The sequence below is a fragment of the Staurois parvus genome, unplaced genomic scaffold, assembly GCF_062004578.1.
Source record: "Staurois parvus isolate SC_StPar_1 unplaced genomic scaffold, SC_StPar_1.0 ptg000393l, whole genome shotgun sequence".
Lineage (NCBI taxonomy): Eukaryota > Metazoa > Chordata > Amphibia > Anura > Ranidae > Staurois > Staurois parvus.
Genome location: NW_028318189.1, coordinates 34,975 through 56,543, shown reverse-complemented (window position 1 = coordinate 56,543; position 21,569 = coordinate 34,975). Strand labels below are relative to the sequence as shown.

At 40.7% G+C, this 21,569-nt stretch overlaps 1 protein-coding gene across 2 annotated transcripts; it reads left to right on the top strand.

Moving 5' to 3' along the window:
- Positions 1 to 996: 996 nt before the first annotated feature.
- Positions 997 to 21,392, top strand: WNT8B (Wnt family member 8B). Of its 2 annotated transcripts, XM_089686191.1 has the most exons (6): positions 997 to 1,053; positions 1,861 to 1,999; positions 2,421 to 2,636; positions 8,342 to 8,467; positions 11,134 to 11,276; positions 20,542 to 21,392. In XM_089686191.1, exons 1-6 carry the CDS (start codon positions 997 to 999, stop codon positions 21,106 to 21,108), a joined length of 1,248 nt encoding a protein of 415 aa, XP_089542317.1. In that variant the 3' UTR covers positions 21,109 to 21,392. The 2 variants fall into 2 exon arrangements, with proteins under 2 accessions (XP_089542317.1, XP_089542316.1); XM_089686190.1 differs by lacking the exon at positions 2,421 to 2,636.
- The last annotated feature ends 177 nt before the right edge of the window (positions 21,393 to 21,569 follow it).

Below are 21,569 nucleotides of genomic sequence, written 5' to 3'. Positions count from 1 at the left end.
TTAAGTGAGGTCATATAAGCTTGTGCCCCTTTAATTGAACTCAGATTTGGACAAATGGATAAATCCCTGTATCCCAGATGGATGGATGAATAGAGTTTTTTCCTTTTTCCAGCAGGGGGTCTCACCATAATAAAGAGATCCTTTTCCGGAGTATGGATGGATGGATGGAGTTATCCCTCTTCCCACTAGGGGGTCTCTTGGCTCCTTTCAGACTTTTTCCTCCATATATGTGTGTTCCATGAAATTGAAAAGAAAATATAGTGCCGTATCCTCTTTTTTAAAAGATTTATTAGATAAATATAGTGCACTCACATGTAAAACAATACAAACTCGCCTTTGATACAATTTTGCTTGGTTTTTAGTTAGTTTTATACACTCCCATATATTTGCTGTGTGGTTTGCCTTTAAGCATTGTGACGGCAGAGCCCCTTCCCTACGCGTTACGCCACCGGGTCACGTGGCTTCATCAGGGTGAAAGCGACACAAAGTATTTTTTTTCATTTGATAAAGACACATTGGTATGGGTATGTGTATAGTGTAGGCGACCCACTGATTCAATTCATATATTTATTAATTTAGTCACTTAATAATATTTTTTAATTTATTTTACCCACCTAATTAAATTTATCAGTTAATTTAAAAACACCATAGTAGCTCACAAGAATAACATTTATAAATCCACACAATATTTGCCACTTAAGAGCTGTTTAACTTCAGATAGGATACAGCTGCTATGCCATTTTATTTAAGTATTCCCTTGTGCATATATATATAGGCTAACTGTTGGGTATACTTGTCTATTTTATTCAAAATCTAGTCCAGCGAAACAGTGACCCACGCAACATGCCCTTATAACTTTTGCCCATATTCTTTAGAAGTATCCTTCCAAATGTTCTATATACTCTGTATTATAATGGACGCGTCTCTTAAGACAAGCGAATGAAGAATTCCTGGCATGTCCTGGATAGGGAAGCTGGAGTTTGTTTCTTTCAATTAATGGCCTGCTCTGTCTCTTGCAGGTCAGTGAACAATTTTCTGATGACTGGTCCCAAGGTAAGAGACATTCCTTTGATCTATATTTACACTTTGCAGAGTGATTTCTGTCCTGTGTGAGATCTCCTTTGCAGAGTTGGAGGCCTGTCACTTATATTGCAGCTACACATTCACATGTAACATGTCCTTTATGATACAAGGATTAGTTCTGAATATTTAGCTCTTGTTGTTTTTGAGGCTTATGTATCTGCATTGTATCTGAAACTGTAATGTTCCTTATCTCAAATATAGGGATACCGCTATAGAGGCAAAAGCTGAGGCAAACCAAAGCTGCCATCTTGCCATAGAAAATACCTGAATACTACTACTCAGTTGTATGGACATAGCATGGTAATATCTATCATTTAGTGGCCTTTCAAGCAATTTCTCTTAACTGTATAGGAATTAGTAAAAGGGAATACTAAGTTAATTATCTTGGCTACATACAAAACCTTCCATGACATTAATGACCTGCTTATGAAAATTCTAGCAGTGGCTATTGTAAACCCAGAAAAAGTAGGCAGCATGTAACATAAGAACTGTCCCTGGAGGGAGCAATGAGGGTGATCACAGACCTAGCATTTTTTAAAATATATTAGAATAAAACAGATGAAAATGAGCAATGCAAAAGGGTAAAATGTAACAAAATGAAAAGCACTTTTTTTCATCAGAAAAATAGGATACATTTTGGGATATTGAAAACAAGTTAAAGCCCAACTTCATGTAAAAAAAAAAAAAAAAAGTCCCGTTTCCTACCCCACCTGCATAATAAATGTTGGTTCTATCATTACATGGAAGTAGAATCATCTATTTTGATTTTTCTCATAGGCCTATCTTATTTACTCAAGCAGTGTGGCAGCTGGGGCACAGAGTGGTATTGAAGAGTGTAAATACCAGTTTGCTTGGGATCGGTGGAACTGTCCAGAGAGAACCTTACAGCTTTCCAGTCATAGTGGTCTTCGCAGTGGTAATTCATTCTTCATTTATTCATCATATCTTGATTTTTTTATCTTGTGTGTTGTTCTTCCCTTCTTAACAATATCCTTTAAACAATTTAGGTAGGAAGAGGTTACTTATTTAAATTGTTCTAGAAATATATTCACTTAAGTTATGGCGTGTTTTGTGTGGTTTTATTATGAAATATTTCCTGGGTAACCTTTCTAAAAGTATGTGTGGTAATGTGGGGATTTTAGTTCTTCTTCCTGGTGGTGATGTTTCACCAATTCTACCCAAGATCTATCACCTAACCCCTTGGCCATAGCACTTGCCAGTGGACGCCTACAGGAGTCAAATTTGATTCCATTCCATCACTCAATTCAGGATATATATTCCAAGATAAATTGGTTGGGGTTAAAATCCCTCAATTTCCCAAGTATCCTCTTTTCCAGACTGGACCCCCCCTTCTACTGGATCTTCTACCACAGGCAGCACCCTCTATGACACCGGACCTTCTTCTCCAGTCTGGAGCATTCACTTCAACAGGATCCTCTTCTCTAGACTTGAATCTCAGTACAACCGGACATTCTTATCTCGTCTTCAGATCCCATTTCCACCGAATTACCCACCACCTGGATTATTTCTTTCTGCGGGATTCCTTTCTCCAGGTTAGAGCTTTCTTCTATTTCATGGCTCCATTCCTACAGTGCAAGTATTTTTTTCCAGATTCTGTTTCATAAAATTATTTTTCCAGTCCTTCACAGATTTTCATTTTTGTGTTTATTTATAAGATCAACACTTCATAGGTCAAAAAAAAAATCTTAGCCACGCAACCCGCAGCTTCTACAGCATCACTTCAGCTTGAGTTTCTTGCATAAAAACTTGACACTTAGTACCATAGTGAAACAGGTCTTAGCCTTCTTCTTGTCATCAACTAATTCCTTGAGGTAATAAAGACTTATAAAGAAATCTTTTTTCTTAGGAGCATGCACCAAGCTCCCAGCGATCTAGAGTCTAACACCACCGAGTATTTCTTGACAATTAGGACTTAAAGAATGCATTGAATCAAATATGTAACTCAGTATACATTTGTGCTCCTCAAAGACCTCGCTAAAGCATAGGCAGAAGGGGACACATCAAACATCGTGCACTAAGTAACATGTAGCGCCTAGAGCTCATGACTTTGAGTCCTTCAACTGCCAATGTCTTAATGTTGCAGCACACAATGTTTAAAAAAAGACATGAAAGTGGTGGAAAATAAATTCACAAATAAATTATAGTGTATCTCTTACCAGGGGCGGACTGACCATTTGAAAACTCGGGCACTGCCTGAGGGCCTGGGGTCAGTAGGGGGCCCCATGAGATGCCCCTGGTACCTTTTTCATAGGCTTTTTTGAGTTTGGGCAAGGACACAGGGGCCCCATGATCCCCTATATCCCGGGGGCCCCATGAGTTGTCAGTCCGCCCCTGTCTCTTACGTCTCTGATCTATATCTAGATGAATGACCTTAGAACATCAGTAACTGGTAAGTGGACCACTGACCATTGACTGACTAGTGGATGGCAGACACTGCCACCGAGAGCTTCCAGTAAGACTGAAAAAGACAGTAATTAAATCTTTTATAGTTTTGTCAATCATCCCAGACAGTATTTTTACTTTATGGAATACCCTTCTGTTCATTAAGAATATGTTATGTTTGGAAAATAAAGCTTCTACTATAATTTTTTGAAGGCAAGAATATTTTATTCTTACAGTTGACTCTAAAAACCAAATTGTTTGATCCCATTGCTCGTTGTAACTGAATGGACAAAAAACTGTTGTGAGCAAGGATTTTCTGAATTCTGCATTATACATACCTGAGAAGTCTGAAGCTGGAACAACATGGGACATGTGAAATCATAGCAACTGTCAGCTCTGTTCATTGGCAAAACAGGACTCAGAGGACCTGAACCGTGGAAACTGTACTTAATAAAGGGCAAACAGAGAGCAAAGGACTAGACTTCAGTGAGCACTGTGGTATCCCTGTAATTGTTTCCCCATGATTGGCTTACCATGTCTGTATCTTACTGTGGAAATGCCATCCTGGTAGAGGAACAGGACTTTGTTTCCTCATGTCAGAGTGGCCCCCGATGACTGGTTATCTAATGACTGATGGAGGAGGAATGAAGTAGAAGCAGGGAGATTCTTGCACTGCAGAACAATGTAAAGTTTCATCTTCTGCCAGATGATCTGTGAATAGCACAATCGTGACATCAACGATCTTGTGGAACAACCAACCTCAGGCTTTGCTTTAGGAACTCACACTGCACTCACACAGCCAACTGCAGTGCCTCAAATGCATCTATAAATGTTGAAACTGAAAATCTAAGGATCACTGAATTCAACAGAGTCCATACACAGCAAATATTTAATCTTCTATTGTGGTTCACAAAGGATTATGATTTTTTTTCTGAGAGAATCTGGAAATCACTGGTCAGTGAACACTTCCATTTTCAGCATTTCCCTTTACAGCAAAAACAGTCAAATGCATAAATGGCCTTATTTCTGATTATTAGGCGAATATACCTACAGAAGAAACAAAAGCAGATAAAAGATGATGCTATCCTTGAATTTATGACCATTTTCAATCACTGTCAACATTTTATTTCTCGGAGTGACTTGGTGGATTTTCGGTTTGGTGGATCTCTGTAACAGATGGTGAGAGTCCTGCCACCTTTGCTTGAATTGTGTACAGTCTGGGATGCTTAACTGAGTCATTGCATAGGAACTAGAATGTAACACTTGAGTCAACATATGGCTATGTCTATCAGAGCCTACCAAAGCACACCATCCATTTATTATGCATGCGTTGTCCACAAGTCTAGAGGCTTGGGTAAGGGTTCCATTGTCAGATTACCACGGGGTTCACTGTAAAGGCATGAGTTGTACCACCTCTCTAAATGTAAGCTATTCCACTAAACACCCAATGTCAAATATATATCTGCTGCTCCTTTCCCTATCAAACACAACTAGGTTCAGGAAAAAAAACACAAAAATCTTCCGCCTCCTTGGAAATATACGTTCTAGCATGACTTGCTAATGTATAGGTTAATTAAGCCTGTCACTCATTCAAAGGATTATGATTTAATGATGCCATAAATTCATTATTTTATGGCAGTTTTTTTGCTAGTTAGATTACAGCTTTGTACTGTAGTTTAGGAGCCAGCCTGTTGTTAAAGGGATAACGATATATTGTGGTTCCTGAATAGCAAATAAATGACTGATTCTTGCCAAAGTAGCTTGATTAGCACATGGTCTTGCTTTGCTTATGTACTGCGTGATATACGGTATGTGTGTTCTATATAGTACGGCAATTATTCACTGTTTCTCTGTGTCAGTTGCTGAATAAGTTCATGTGCAATAAATGCTTTATTTTAAAACTCTGGTTAAAAACCTTTTTAATAGCGGCTCGTCTCTTTAAAGCGGTAGTAAACTTTGTTTTTTTAATTTTACCTACAGGTAAGCTTATAATAAAGCTTACTTATAAGTAAAATTAATATCTCCTAAATATGCACCGTTTAGGAGATATTCTCTCTTTTATTAGGCCAGCGCATGTACTCTGAAAGAACGACACATCCGTGCTATTCCTTCAGAGCTGTGTGCCGTGGATCGGGACTGCTGTGCACATGATCGGTAATTGCTGCCTGGCTTGTCAGATGGCCAGAGCTTGCAAACCCAGAAGGAAGACGGGTCACTGCTGGAGGGCTTCATTTTAAGGTAAGTTTTACATAATGGGCTAGAATGCGATGCATACTAGCAAATTATGACATTACATTTTTTTTTTTCCTGCGCTTTTCTACCACTTTAATGTCTTGCTCCAAGGCAACAAAAACATTTGTGCTGGGCTCCAATGAATGTAAAAGTGAATATTTTTTACAATGCTTCACTTTTTCCATGTTTTAGTTTTCGCCAATATTTTAGCCCTGGACCACTGCATCAAGCATGTGATTGTTCATGAAAAATATTATTTTCTAAATTTTATATGTAGTTCAACCAACTCAACGTTTAGGTATATCTGTCTGAAAATGGTTCTAAAAGCTCAACGTTTTTTAACTTCATGCATTCTATATGCACAAAGGGGAAAAAACCTTCTCTGTTCAGCATCCCCTCCAGCCCTCTCTAATACTCACTTAAGCCCCCTCTCGATCCAGGGATGTGCACTGGAGTCTCGGCTATCCCGGGACTCCCTTTCCTCACTAAATAGACACAAGGAGTGAATGGACACCCGGAGCAGCGGGTGCCCCTATAGCAAGCTGCTTTCTGTGGGGGCACCTGACAGGAGGGAGGGGCCAGGAGCTCTGGTGGGGGACCTGAGAAGAGGAGGATCCAGGGCTACTCTGTGCAAAACCATTGCACACAGCAGGTAAGTATAGACATGTTTGTTTATTTATTTTAATTAAGCCTTTAGAATAATTTTAATTCAGAATACAGTAAGAAGCATTTAAGACTGTGAAAAGGCATCCATTTAACAGCTTACAGTTAGATTTAGGTGTTTGAGAGAGAATTGGCTTGTATCTCTAGTTGGTAGGACTGGTGACATTTATTGATGAGAACTTCAAAGGTAAATCATGGTAGAGAGCTGTGTACCTACATGCTGAAATAACAATAAATGCTTTTTGGCTTGCAGGTACGCATACAGTGACAGAGAATTTGAATCTGTAGGGAACGAAATACGAGACCTGTTACTGTTGACTTGGTATTTAATACACATATTCCAGGGCTGTTATCCTGATCTTTGGCTTTTGAGTCATTGAACTAGTATAAGCATGTAGGGCAAGAGATCATACTTTTCAGACTTTACAGGCTGCATGCTTGTTCCAGATCCATTACTAGGTTGTGAAACAAGGATTAGCATGACAGTCACTAAGATTGCACCTTTAACCATTTGTCACCCGCCAACAGTACATTTATTGCTGGTAGGCGTAATGCTGTGATTGGCCCACAGCTATCATATGGTACCTGGGCCAATCACAGCACCCTGTTTCATGTGATTAGCTGTAGCCAATCACAGCATCACAATAGTAAGCAAGCTGTCATTAATGAAAGCCATTTATAACAGTTTTGCTTAAAAGTATAAAAAACGTGTTAAAAAAGAAGAAAAATGTTTCAAAAACTTTTATTAAAAAGTTATTCATTTGTTACATACTGTCACCAGTCAGTATGTCTGATCACCGCCACACCAGTCATATGATGATGCTGTACTATACTGGTGACAGTATATTAAAAAAAATAGTGAAAAAAAAACAAAATGTAATTTCTTCCATTTCAAAAAAAATGTGAGAAAATTACAACTAAAAAAAAAACAAAAAACAAAAACAAAACTTGCCATGCCTCTTACTAAATACCTTGGACTGTCTACTTTCAAAAAAATCATTTGAGGAGTATTTGCACTGTCCTGGCATTTTAGGGCCTCAAGAAATGAGATAGGCAGTCAGTACATCAGAACTGATTCATTTTCAAATTATATATATATATAAAACAGATTAAATAATATACACTGATGTGGGTTATATTTACCAAAGAAATGTAGCAGAATACATTTGGCCTACTTTTATGAAGAAAGATTATTTCTTTACGAACAAAAATTTTCAGAATTTTCAGTATTTTTTTCATTTATATAGCAAAAAATAAAAAAAAACCCAGTGGTGATTAAATACCACCTACAGTAAGCTCTATTTGTGTGAATAAAAAGTATATAAATTTCATTTGGGTACAGTGTTACATGACCAAGCAATTGCCAATTAAAATAGTACAGTGCTGAATAGCAAAAAATGGTCTAATCATGAAGTGGGCAAAACCTTCTGGAGGTCAAATGGTTAAACACCAAGTAAGCAATGGCAGTTTCCATCTTTCTATCCTAACAGGTCAGGTTTAACAAACACTACAGGTAGAGTGTGTGCATATGCAGGCAGCAAGGCATGTGGACCTCCAGGTCCAAGGGACCCCAAGAGGGTGTTTAGTTCTGTATACTTTCTGCAATGTAGGTTTTGTAGGTGCACAAAGTATAGGTGTCACCAATGATGATGGTGTTTGTGTAGTTATGCAGTATGTGCACAACTTTGCATAAAATATGGTGTTGCCACAGCAAATTGCATGAAGAATTACATTAGAGATGGATAGAACCATCTAAATAACACCCAGCTAATGGGTGTTGAATGAATGGATCAGTTAAATCGGTCCTAAAAGCTTTTGCAAGTATGAAAAGATTGAATGAGGAACAATAGAAGTCAATAGGAACTTTTGATTAGATACCTATTAGCAAGCAATAGGTATATCTTAGTTACAAAAAAAAGTAAAAAAAAAAATCTAAACATGCATTATTCTTTTATTCCAGCAAATCGAGAAACTGCCTTTGTGCATGCCATCAGCTCAGCTGGAGTAATGTATACACTCACACGGAACTGTAGCCTTGGGGATTTTGATAATTGTGGCTGTGATGACTCCAGAAATGGACAACTTGGTAAGATATGCAATGAAAGAGTTCTCTTGCTCTCTCTCTACAAGGTGTTTGGTCAAAGAAAAAAAAAAACCCACTGGGAATGGCCAGTGAAAGTACTTTTAGAGAAAGCCAGTTCGAAAAAGTAGCAAACCAACCACATGGTCAGTAACTGACCTCTCTGTGGGTTTTTATACACAGACAGCACACAGAAAGTAATATTTTAATTGCCATAGCTAATGAAGTTTGAAATTTAGATACCAATATTGGCATTAAATAACAAACTGGTTTAACAATGATGCAGTATACATCAGTGTTTTAAGTGGTGTTTTCCCTTATGTATCCATTAAGACATAAAGCGAGCCTGGCAAATTGTTGTTTTAGCTAAGTATCAATGTGAATGATATCATGTGCACGGCCATTAAAATATTTTGCTGTACATCACCAATACATAAGTTCCCTTTGCAACACATTTCCCCCTTCCCAACCCTTCTTCCCACCCTCCTCATACCCCTGTCCACATCCTCTTACTTCCGTTTTACCTTCCCTCATGATTCTCTATCCATATCTATACCCCTCTATCCTTTATTTCTCTCGGGAACTCCGTTAGACTTCCTCTAATGTATTTCACCTAGACCTCAACTAGTTCCAGATATTTTTTAGATCTTTTAAAATGTAACCAACAACTCCATGTTTTCCTAAATTTATTCACCTCAATATGATATAACTCCTCCATCCTATAGATATTTTCCAATCTGTTTATCCAATCTTTTGCTCTTGGTGGCTCTGGAACTTGACAAAATTGTGGGATCAAGCCCTTAGACTAAATGATACAGTACCCTATTCCTGAAAAAGTTTATTGAAGGTCGGGTTTATAAACAAACACATCCATGGATCTCTCTGAACAGTAATCCCACATATTTCCTGAATGAGTTGTATTATTCCCTTCCACTAGCCCTGTATATTCAGGCAGTCCCACCATATGTGTCACATTGTTCCCTTTTCCCCACAACCTCTCCAACACACCGGTGAAACATTTACTTGTTGTTTATGTGCCTTACTCGATGTGATATACTATATCGCCAGACATTTGTAATTCATCTCAACTGTGCTCGTGTTCATCACCTCATGTGTTAATTTGAATATTTTATTCCTTTGCTGTTCATTCAGTTCTGTTCCAAGCTCCTGTTCCCATTTTCACAAGAACCGAGGAGGATCAACACTCCCCATGTCCATTAGAATCCTATAGATCTTAGAAGTAATTCGTCTAGGAACTGTAGCTACGTTTACCAGTTTTTGAAATGGACACAGATCCTCCTCAGTCCGCAATGGTTGTGGAAGCAATGAAACAAAGTGACTTACTTGACAATACCGCCACTCATCTACTGTGAAAAATAAACAGTCTTTCTTCTTTAAATATAAAAACTTGTGTAATTTCCCTTTGATCAATACATCCTTCAAACGTGCATTTTTATCTTTAAGCCATTTCCCAGAAATGTTATCCTTCCCGGGGGGAAATTAACTCCGTTCATTTTGTACTTATTTATTTATTTCAGGTACTTATATAGCGCCGTCAATTTACGCAGCGCTTTACATATATATTGTACATTCACATCAGTCCCTAACCCTCAAGGGGCATACAATCTAAGGTCCCTAACTCACATTCATATACAAGGGCCAATTTAGACAGGATCCAATTAACCTACCAGCATGTCTTTGGAGTGTGGGAGGAAACCAGAGTACCCGGAAGAAACCCACACAGGCACAGGGAGAACATGCAAACCCCAGGCAGGAGGTGCCATGGCTGGGATTCGAACCAACGACCCTAGTACTGCCAGGCGGAAGTGGTAACCATTTAGCCACTGTACTTCAAATAAAACTTGTACAAAATGAAGAAAAATAAAAAAAAGGAATCCGTGTGGTGCGCTAAATTTGTACCACTCTGCCCCCTATCCAGCCGGCAATGCAGAGTGGCCGTAGCACAGAATTACTCCAGCTGCTCTGCAATTTCACTGATAAGCAGTGTGAATACACCCTTAGTAAATCATCCCCAATGACTTCAGAGCGAATTTATTGTGTACATTAACATTATCGTGTACATTAACCCTTCAAAAACAAATGTAAATATAGCAAAAGGAAAACTTTCTGATCTGGCTGACTGCATATTTGCTAATATTACATAAATTCAGGCTTCTTTTTATCCTGAATATGTTTCTTCTGTTGTCCAATCTGCACTAGATGCTTCCGCTGTACTAAGTTATGAATACACATATTTTTTAAAGGGTCAGCCCATATTTTATCACCTTATTTATCTTGAAAGGTAGATCACCCTGACAAAATTCTCAGCTCTATTCCCGTCCACATAGGAATGTTCACTGTTACTGCCCATCTTTACAAATGCTAGTCTCGGCAGTTACCTTTTTCATAGTATAAAAAATATAAAATTCCAGTAAAAAGAAAGTTGAAACCACCTACAATGGCCACAGTAGGAGTGAAGTCCCAGGAACACAAGTGTACAAATCCTAACAAAGTCCCTAATAAATAGACGACATTGTCAAGTGTTTAAACTTACAGCAATACCAGTTTTGAGTTTGACTGACCTTTTAAGCATACTTTGCATTGAAAACAGTATATCTAGCATTAAAAGAATTAAACAAGTCATATCAGGTGTTTCCTTTGTCTGCTCACAGGAGGACAAGGGTGGCTTTGGGGTGGTTGCAGTGACAACGTTGGTTTTGGAGAGGCAATATCTAAGCAGTTTGTGGATGCACTGGAGACTGGACAAGATGCTAGAGCTGCCATGAATCTTCATAATAATGAAGCTGGAAGGAAGGTATAGTCATATGAACTCCATGTTGTTAATTTTTTTTTTTTCATTTTTGTGGTTATTTATTAATTCACTGGTTAAAGTGTGCCTAATATAAGTGTATACGTTACAGGGTAACTTCACTTTCATGTGGAGAAAACCGCAAATAAAATATAATAATAATAGAGCATATACAATTGTGAAACAAGTCATATTGTAATTGAATGTTCTTAAAAACTACCTTTGGTTTTCAATCTGCAGCACTTTAATTTTCTGTACAATGCAATTAGACAGCCTAGGGCATTCTGTACAGAACACCCCCTAGATACCTACATGGAAGAAAAATATATTTGAAATCTATTTTAAAAATATTCTTCACAAATATATTGCCATATATTTGAAATGCTGCAATTTTAACAAAATTCAATATATTTCAATATATACACACACATACATACACATATATACTGCATGTTAAAATGTGTTTTTATTACAAAATATATGAAAAATATTTTTAAAAATACATTCAAATATACTGTATGTCTTTAAAAGTAAAAAAAGATACATTTTTGGAATGCATATATATATATATATATATATATATATATATGTGTGTGTGTTAAAAAAATCTGAAGAATATATTTTTAAAAATATCTTTTTTAAAAATATTCTTCAGTTTTTATAACATATAAAAAAGTAATTTTAACATATATTTAATATTTTGAATATATATTGAATATGGCTAACATTGTAGCATCTTAAATATATGGCAATATATTTGGGAAGAATATTTTTAAAATATATTTAAAATATATTTTTCTTCCATATGGGTATGTCATTTCCTGGTAGTGTGATTGGCTCACTGATTCTACCAGAAGTCTGCACTAAGATACCAAAAATGTCATTTTTGGTGAGATACTCTCAAAGGGAAATCAGGCCTAAAGGGAAGCAGATCCTGCCACTTTTCCTCATTACAGCACTGCAGGTGCAGCAGCTGATTGATACTTATGATATCACTGCCATACAGATTCACTCAGCACATGGACACTGGCAAACAAACAGCAATTTCTTCAGAATAACAAAAGGTAGGACTCCTTACAATGTACATAGATCACCCAGAAGGGATTGTTTTTTCTTAACAAAAGTGCAGTTACTCTTTAGGTGCATATATGTGATGTGTAAGTGCAAAGCTGGTCATATATGTAAAGATTTACAGCCCACTGGGCAGAACAGCAGAAATACACAGTTTTCCCCATCATCACTAAACCACTTGGATGGACAAATCACCCACTACGTAATGGAACAGTGATTTCCACCATCTCCTTTGATTTCTTAGGCAAAGTATGGCTAGCCAGGTGATTTTGGCAGGGCCCCTCACCAGTGGTGTATCATTCATGTGTGCAGGGTGTGCGGTGCTCATGGGCCTCAAGGGTAGGGGGGGCCACTGTGCCCTGTTACACTCTACACACATGGAGTCAAGGCCTTCTTAATGCACAGGCATCTCTGGACACTGCCCAGGGTCCCCATGTACATGGGGGGGCCCATGCAGTTCCCCACATCCTTTCACTGACTGTAGAAGCAGCACTGCAGCAGGAAGGATTCAGCAGCCTCAAACTGTATAGGAACAGCTGCCGACCAGCCAGCAGGACAAGGAGTGAGAAACTGAAGAGTTAACCATCCAGCTACAGCTGGTTGGCCTCCTACCTACTGAGCCAATGGGCGCTGCTGTTCCCGCCCCTTTTCCAAGCCCACCACCTTTGATTGGGAACAGAATATCAGAACTGAGCTGAACAAATGACCGAGCTGCCTGGTGTAGGGGGATTATCAGAGCTAGGCAGGAGAAGGTAATCTGGAGGATGTGCACCGGGAAGAGATACTTACTGCAAGGGCTACCCTCTCTGTCTCTTCTCTCAGCACTCTCTTCTGCCTCTCAATCTCTCTCCCCCCTCTCCCTCCCCCCACTTCCTCTTTCTCTCCCCTCTCCCTCGCTTCCTCTCTCTCCCTCCCCCTCTTCCCCTCTCTCTCCCCTCTCCCTCCCCCTCTTCCCCTCTCTCTCCCTCCCCCTCTTCCCCTCTCTCTCCCTCCCTCTCTCCCCTCTCCCTCTTCCCCTCTCTCTACCCTCTCCCCACTTCCTCTCTCTCCCCCCTCTCCCTCCCCATCTTCCTCTCTCCCCCCCTCCCCCGCTTCCTCTCTCCCTCCCCATCTTCCTCTCTCTCTCCCCTCTCCCTCTCTTCGCCCTCTCACTTTCTCCCTCTTCCTATTTCTCTCTCTCCCCCTTCATGATGGAGTAAGAAAACATCCAAAGATAAAATGCACCAGGGGCAGACTGACCCATTGGGCATGCAAGCATTGCTTCTCGTGATGCGCTCATCTTCGCCGGACCCTCTTCTCTTCAGATCAGTCCTAGCTGATGCCACATACAAGTACCTGGGGTGGATGGCAGGGAAGGAGGAGCTGACAGGAAGGAGCATGCCATGGGAGGTTCTGCTCAGCCAACACATGCAGACTAGCATGGGAAGCGACTGTCACCAGACCTCTCGTGGCATGCTCCTCCCCGCAATGATGTGCCCTGCTGTGTGCCCCATGAAATGCCCTGTGCTCTACTGTGTGCCCTACTGATGCACCCTGCAGTGTGCCCTGTAATATGCCCTGCTGTGCTCCATAATGTGCCCTCCTACCCCCATGGAATATGCCCTGCTGTGCTCCATAATGTGCCCTCCTACCCCCATGGAATATGCCCTGCTGTGCCCAATAATGTGCCCTCCTACCCTCATGTAATATGCCCTTCTGTGCTCCATAATGTGCCCTCCTACCCCCCATGGAATATGCCCTGCTGTGCCCAATAATGTGCCCTCCTACCCTCACGTAATATGCCCTGCTGTGCTCCATAATGTGCCCTCCTACCCCAATGGAATATGCCCTGCTGTGCTCCATAATGTGTCCTCCTACCCCCCATGGAATATGCCCTGCTGTGCCCAATAATGTGCCCTCCTACCCACCATGTAATATGCCCTGCTGTGTCCAATAATGTGCCCTCCTACCCTCATGTAATATGGCCTGCTGTGCCCAATAATGTGCCCTCCTACCCCCCCCCATGTAATATGCCCTGTCGCGCTCCATAATGTGCCCTCCTACCCACCATGTAATATGCCCTGCTGTGCCCAATAATGTGCCCTCCTACCCTCATGTAATATGCCCTGCTGTGCCCAATAATGTGCCCTCCTACCCACCATGTAATATGCCCTGCTGTGCCCAATAATGTGCCCTCCTACCCTCATGTAATATGCCCTGCTGTGCTCCATAATGTGCCCTCCTACCCCCCATGGAATATGCCCTGCTGTGCCCAATAATGTGCCCTCCTACCCTCATGTAATATGCCCTGCTGTGCTCCATAATGTGCCCTCCTACCCCCCCATGGAATATGCCCTGCTGTGCCCAATAATGTGCCCTCCTACCCTCATGTAATATGCCCTGCTGTGCTCCATAATGTGCCCCCCTACCCCCCATGGAATATGCCCTGCTGTACCCAATAATGTGCCCTCCTACCCTCACGTAATATGCCCTGCTGTGCTCCATAATGTGCCCTCCTACCCACCATGTAATATGCCCTGCTGTGCCCAATAATGTGCCCTCCTACCCTCATGTAATATGGCCTGCTGTGCCCAATAATGTGCCCTCCTACCCCCCCCATGTAATATGCCCTGTCGCGCTCCATAATGTGCCCTCCTACCCACCATGTAATATGCCCTGCTGTGCCCTTGTCCCTGTGTAATATACCCTGCTGCACCCCCCCTACCTGTAATGTGCTCCATAATATGCCCTGCTACTCCCAATGTAGTGTGCCTTCCTGACCCCCTGTGCATTCTGTACTGTGCCCACCTGATCCCCCCCCCCCATGCTCTGCCCTGCTGCCCTCTGCACACTATTTATCACAAGTTATTTTCTTAAATATGTAGGTGGGGCTTTGTGTGGGTGTGGCTTGAGTGTGTGTGTGGGGGGGGGGGGACAGAAGGGGCCTTATGACCTCCTATTGCCAAGGGGTGCCATGTGGTGCTCCTGCCTCGGCTCCCAGCTACAGACTCCTCACTTCTATAGACACTGGATAGGCTGAAAGGTGATAGGTGAGTGGGTGAAGGCGGGAGGACTGTGCCTTCTCTCTCTATCTTCATGTCTCTTTCTTGGCTCCAGAGCTCAGCTTTAAAGGGGAAGGCTGGAGGGATGTGCTGCAATGTCAGTGCATCCCTAGAGGGTTTTCAGGAGCAGAAAGGATGCTGAAATCGCAGCTGAGGTCTGTCTGAGCACTGGGTATCACAGGAATTGACAGTGAGGTAGTCTATTACCAACTGAGGTGCTGACTGTGCCAGGAAGAGGCAAGGAAATTGTCTCGGCAGCACAGCACACATTGTGATACATTACAGTGCTCTCGGTGCTTGTTTTGGTGTTTATGGTTACTTGGAATTTTACAAGAAAAAAAAAAAGGAAAAGCCGGTGATTTATTTAATTGTGTTGCTATTGGCTGAAAATGATTTTTTTTTTTTTAAACAGAGCAAAACAAAAAAAAAGGAGGTTGGAATAAAATTAAATTATGGCAAACAATAAGTGCAAAAATTACACATATATGCATATATCCAGAAATATATATACTGTATCTACAGTGAAGGAAACAAGTATTTGATCCCCTGCTGATTTTGAATGTTTGCCCACTCATAAAGAAATGATCAGTCTAAAAATCGAATGGTAGGTGTATTGTAACACTGAGAGACAGAATAGCAACAAAAAATTCAAAAGAAATGCATGTTTAACAAATTATGCACTGATTTGCATGTTCATGAGGGAAAAAAATATTTGATCCCCTATCATTCAGCAGGATTTATGGCTACCAGGCGTCTTTCATACAGGTAACAAGCTGAGATTAGAAGCAGTCTCTTAAAGGGAGTGCTGCTAATCTCATTTTGTTACCTGTATAAAAGACACCTGTCCACAGGGCAATCAAACAATCAGATTCCAAACTCATCAACCATGGCAAAGACCAAAGAGCTGTCCAAGGATGTCAGGGACAAGATTGTAGACCTACACAAGGCTGGACTGGGCTACAAAACGATCGCCAAGCAGATTGGTGAGAAGGTGACAACAGTTGGTGCAATCATTCGCAAATGGAAGAAACACAAAACAACTGTCAGTTTCCCTTGGTCAGGTGCACCATGCAAGATCTCACCTCGTGGAGTGTCAATGATCGTGAGAACAGTGAGGAATCATCCCAGAACTACATGTGAGTATCTTGTCAATGATCTCCAGACAGCTTGGACCACAGTCACCAAGAAAACAATTGGTAACACACTACGCCGACAAGGACTGAAATCCTGCAGTGCCCGCAAGGTGCCTCTGCTCAAGAAAGCACATGTCCTGGCCCGTCTGAAGCTTGCCACTGAACATCTGAATGATGCAGAGGAGGACTTGTTGAAAGTGTTGTGGTCAGATGAGACCAAAATTGAGCTCTTTGGCAACAATTCAACTCGCTGTGTTTGGAGGAGGAGGAATGCTGCCCATGACCCCAAGAATACCATCCCAACTGTCAAACATGGTGGTGGAAACATTCTGCTAAGGGGACAGGACAACTGCACCGCATCAAAGGGACAATGGACAGGGCAATGTACCTTCAAAATCTTGGGTGAGAACCTTCTTCCCTCAGCCAGGGCATTGAAAATGGGTCGTGGATGGGTGTTCCAGCATGACAATGACCCAAAACGCATGGCCAAGGCAACAAAGGAGTTGCTCAAGAAGAAGCACATTAACCTCCCTGGCGGTTTTCCCAAGTGTAGCTCGGGGTAAAGTTTTAGTACCACAAGCGGTAACCCCGAGCTACACTCGGGCTTACCATGCGGTGCTTCTCCGTGATCCCTCGATCACTTACCTTGTCCTGTGCTCCCGCGATGTCCCTCCTGCAATGTCCCCGGCAATGTAATCCGGCGGATGCTGGCATCTGTCATCTGTGTTCCGTCCCCTGCGAGCGTCGGGACGTACGGGGGACGGAACGGCGGGAAATTTGAAAATGACAAAAAGTGACATTCATTAAATACATTAAAATCACAGTAAAACATTACTGTATCAAACCATTTCACATACATTTTGTTCCTAGTGCTTTGTCCTGTGCCCTGCCTGCATTTTTACTGTTCGTTCTGCCTGGAAACTGAGAAATGTCCATGGCGTCCAAAAAGCATCCTTTTAGGTCAAAAGCGGTTTTAGACCAGCTAGAGAACAGCGATAGTAAATCAGAACCACCAGAATTGAGTGATAATGATTTGTGGGGAAATTCGTCATCAGACACTGAAAACAATTTTGCGACTTTGCTCAGTGATGTGAGAACTTGGCGCTATATTTCAAATTTCAGTGTTTTTGGTTTGATTATATTATTGAATTAAATTTATCATATTAATATTTTTATGATTATTTATTAAATTATAATTTATGATTTTGTGTTTCAAGTTTTATCATACCCGGGATGTTTACTAGACTCTTGTTCGGACAGATTTCAGTGAGTTATTCCTAAAAATTACAGGCCTAAAATAAAAAAAATACATATTTCCATGCAAAAAAATGTACCGCTTTGAGCACAGAAATATGGACATAATCAGACTGCTAGGGAGGTTAAGGTCCTGGAGTGGCCTAGCCAGTTTCCAGACCTTAAGCCTATTGAAAATCTGTGGAGGGAGCTGAAATTTTGAGTTGCCAAACATCAGCCACCAAACCTTAATGACTTGGAGAGGATCTGCCAAGAGGAGTGGGCCAAAATCCCTCCTGAGATGTGTACAAACTTGGTGGCCAACTACAGGAAACGTCTGACCTCTGTGATTTCCAACTAGGGATTTGCCACCAAGTACTAAGTCATGTTTTGTGAAGGGGATCAAACACTTATTTCCCTCATGAACATGCAAATCAGTGCATAATTTGTTAGACATGCATTTCTTTTGAATTTGTTGTTGCTATTCTGTCTCTCAGTGTTACAATACACTTACCATTAGATTTTTAGACTGATCATTTCTTTGTGAGTGGGTAAACATTCAAAATCAGCAGGGGATCAAATACCTATTTCCTTCACTGTATCTATGGACTTCCTAACATTACCACTGTCTGCACTATGTACAGTGGAAAAACCCTCTTAGCAGTGGGACTTTTAAGGCACAAATTAAACCAAAAGTATTATAAAGAAGAACAGTTTAAAAAAAACAAAAAAAAACATGTTTTATTTATACAGTATTGTAAAAGACATATAGTTACAGAATATGGCAGTATCACCAAACGTGGTTTTACAATAGCTGAAATAAAATGAGCAATGCATATATTTGTACTTGACGTGTTTTGAGGCCAATCATAATCTCTTCTTCAGAAGTGCTCCAAAAGCATGACACCTATGATAAACATATCATTATGTATCAAATCTTTACATAAGTCTAGCAAAAAACAATGTAGTTACAATCTCATGAAACATAATTTTACACTTATATGGCCCCATGTAGGGGCAGAAGATATGAGAAAACCACCAAGGTTAAAATCATTAGTCAGATGAGTGTAGCTAATGACTCCACAATCCTCTCATACCGAAAGTGAAGGAAGAAAAGGACAGAGGAAAATAACCATTGCTCTATTCATCTCCTAGAGGGGCCCTTCCAAAGCCACCAAGGGGCGACCAAATGGGATGCCTGATCCCCAATATTAATATAGGTAATACCGTGTAAGTAAACAATAAAATATAAATAGATTACAATGCCACACATATACCAAAAAATCAGTAAGGGTAGGAAAGATTAAAAGGAGGAGCACTTACTAGGAGTACATAAGTACCCATCTGATATGGGTAGGTGGTGATTTGGCATCCAAATCCCATAAAGGAAAAACCTTTTGGTATTAGAAGCCTGTAACAGACACAGATGGTATTGTCCAGGCAGAGGCATATAAAGCTATTAGTGTAGCAAAAAATTTAAAAAAAAGAAAAAAAAAGTGTTTAACCTACCAGGTCTGATGAGACAATGTGTTACCATGGCTGCACGAGGTCTCTCAAGTTGGTGTTCTTATACCCCCAGTTGGACTTGGAAATGTTCCAATCAGCATCTGTGATAATAAGATGCATATAGGTAGGCCTATTGCTACCCATGCTGGCCGCGTAGGCCACTCCCCGGCCACGCAGTGCCACCCCACCGCCACCAACGCATGAAAAACAGAACCAGGAAGGGGAGCGGTCGGGGAGAGCGCAACCAAGACTCTCCCTGATGGGAAGATTGCTCCACCCCCAATCCCAGTCCTAGAGGCCACTAACCCCGAGGAACCCTGGGACCCACGGCCCCTGTGCACCAGAGAGACAAAAGAATTGCAAATTGAGAAGCATAGACAATATGAAAAAGTACAGAAAAAATAGAAACAGGGAAAAGAAGATGAAAGAAGATGAAAAAAGAGGGAAAAGGAGAGGGGAAATGTGGATACAGCAACTACACTCACGTGACAAAAACCATTTGAAAAATCACAATGGCAAATAATGAAAACACCAAAAGCAGTATACTTAAACTATATACAGCACAAAATCCTAAAAAAAACCCCAAAAACCAAAACAAAAAAAACTTCTGAAGAAGAGATTATGATTGGTCTTGAAACGCATCAAGTACAAATATATGCATGACTCATTTTCTTTCATCTATAGTACCATCTATAGTACCAAGCCACACCCACTTTTCACCACAAAAACAGAAATTAAAGTGCTCCCACTGATAATGCTTCATCTGCTCATCAGAGGGACTGAGCCATCTTTGTTTAGGAATTATCTAGAGTCAGTATTTATTTCCTGTGTAAATCATAGCAATCTTGACTGTGTTCACAAATGTCTGACACAGATCAGCCCATAAGGACCACTTTGGCTGTCTGATCACTGGGGCAGAGAAGACCAAGGAAATGCTTCATGCAGCAAACTGATGACACAATCTCTGCCTAGACAAAGTCACTTTACTGGAGCTAAAGGACGGCTTGATAATGATAAAAGGTGCAATATGCGCAGGTATTGTCATATGTCAGGGATTTATTTATGCAGACTTCCTCAGAGGTCAAGAAAATATTCTATAGCAGTTACAGCTTTTAATGGTTGTCATCTCAGGGTCCATACTCAAGAGCTCCTATTTATTGCAGATCAAAAGGTACATGTTATTATGTCTCTATGATATGGTTAACTTTTCTCTATGATATGGTATATACTGTGTATTATATAGTGAAATTACTGCAATATCCTATTTACTACTTCCATTTTATTTAGGCGGTAAAGAATACAATGAAGAGGACATGTAAATGTCATGGGGTTTCTGGAAGCTGTACAACTCAAACCTGCTGGCTGCAGTTGCCGGAATTTAGAGAAGTAGGTTATTATTTAAAGGAAAAATATCACAAAGCTCTGAAAGTTGACTTGCTGCAAGGAGCCGGGAATAGTGCAGCCAGCAGGGGTGCTATAGCCGAAACATTTAGCTCCATTTCAAAGAAAGAACTTGTCCACCTAGAAGACTCACCAGACTACTGCCTGGAGAACAAGACTCTGGGCCTACTGGGAACAGAAGGCAGGGAGTGCCTTAAGAGAGGCAAGATGCTTAGCAAGTGGGAGAAGCGGAGCTGCAGACGCTTGTGTGGAGATTGCGGATTGGCGGTGGAGGAGAGAAGAGCAGATATGGTCTCCAGCTGCAACTGCAAATTTCATTGGTGCTGTGCTGTTAAATGTGAACAGTGCAGGAAAACTGTCACTAAATATTTCTGCGTCAAAAAGGAGAAGCGTGAGAGGAGTGGTGGTGGAATTCCCCGCAAGAAAGAACGTAAACTAAGGAAGAAATTTTAAAAAGGTTACATTGCTGTAATTAAAAACATTTATGAAACTGCAGCCTGTACAGTCGGATATCCCATAATGGATTTCTGCATCTGGTGAGACTAAACTACAGGGTTTACAGCAGTATTTTCCAAACCAGTCTTCATTATAATTGCATGTTTTCAACAGAGGATCACCGATGTATTAACGTGGACCTTGCAAAAAAAAAGAAATTAACAGTATAATCTACAATGAGTGATAAAGAAGAGCCCAGTCCAGCTACTTAGTCATTAAAGAGAAACTATATGGGTTTGCAATTTATTTATACATTTTAAAATTGATGCATTATAGATTTTTCCTAATATTTATCTAAAATCCTTGTTTTTCAAATTAACATTTAATATGACGTGCACTCGTGATACAAGGTTCACAGAGCACTGAACCACAGAAGCTGCTTGCTTTCAGACTGTCACTATCTACAGAAATATAAAAGG

Bases quoted from the DNA above. Each gene is read 5' to 3' on its own strand.
- WNT8B (XM_089686191.1), top strand. From the start codon at position 997: ATGGCCTGCTCTGTCTCTTGCAGGTCAGTGAACAATTTTCTGATGACT. The intron at 1,054-1,860 runs GTAAGAGACATT...TTTTTCTCATAG, and splicing joins TTCTGATGACTGGTCCCAAG to GCCTATCTTATTTACTCAAG. The intron at 8,468-11,133 runs GTAAGATATGCA...GTCTGCTCACAG, and splicing joins CTCCAGAAATGGACAACTTG to GAGGACAAGGGTGGCTTTGG.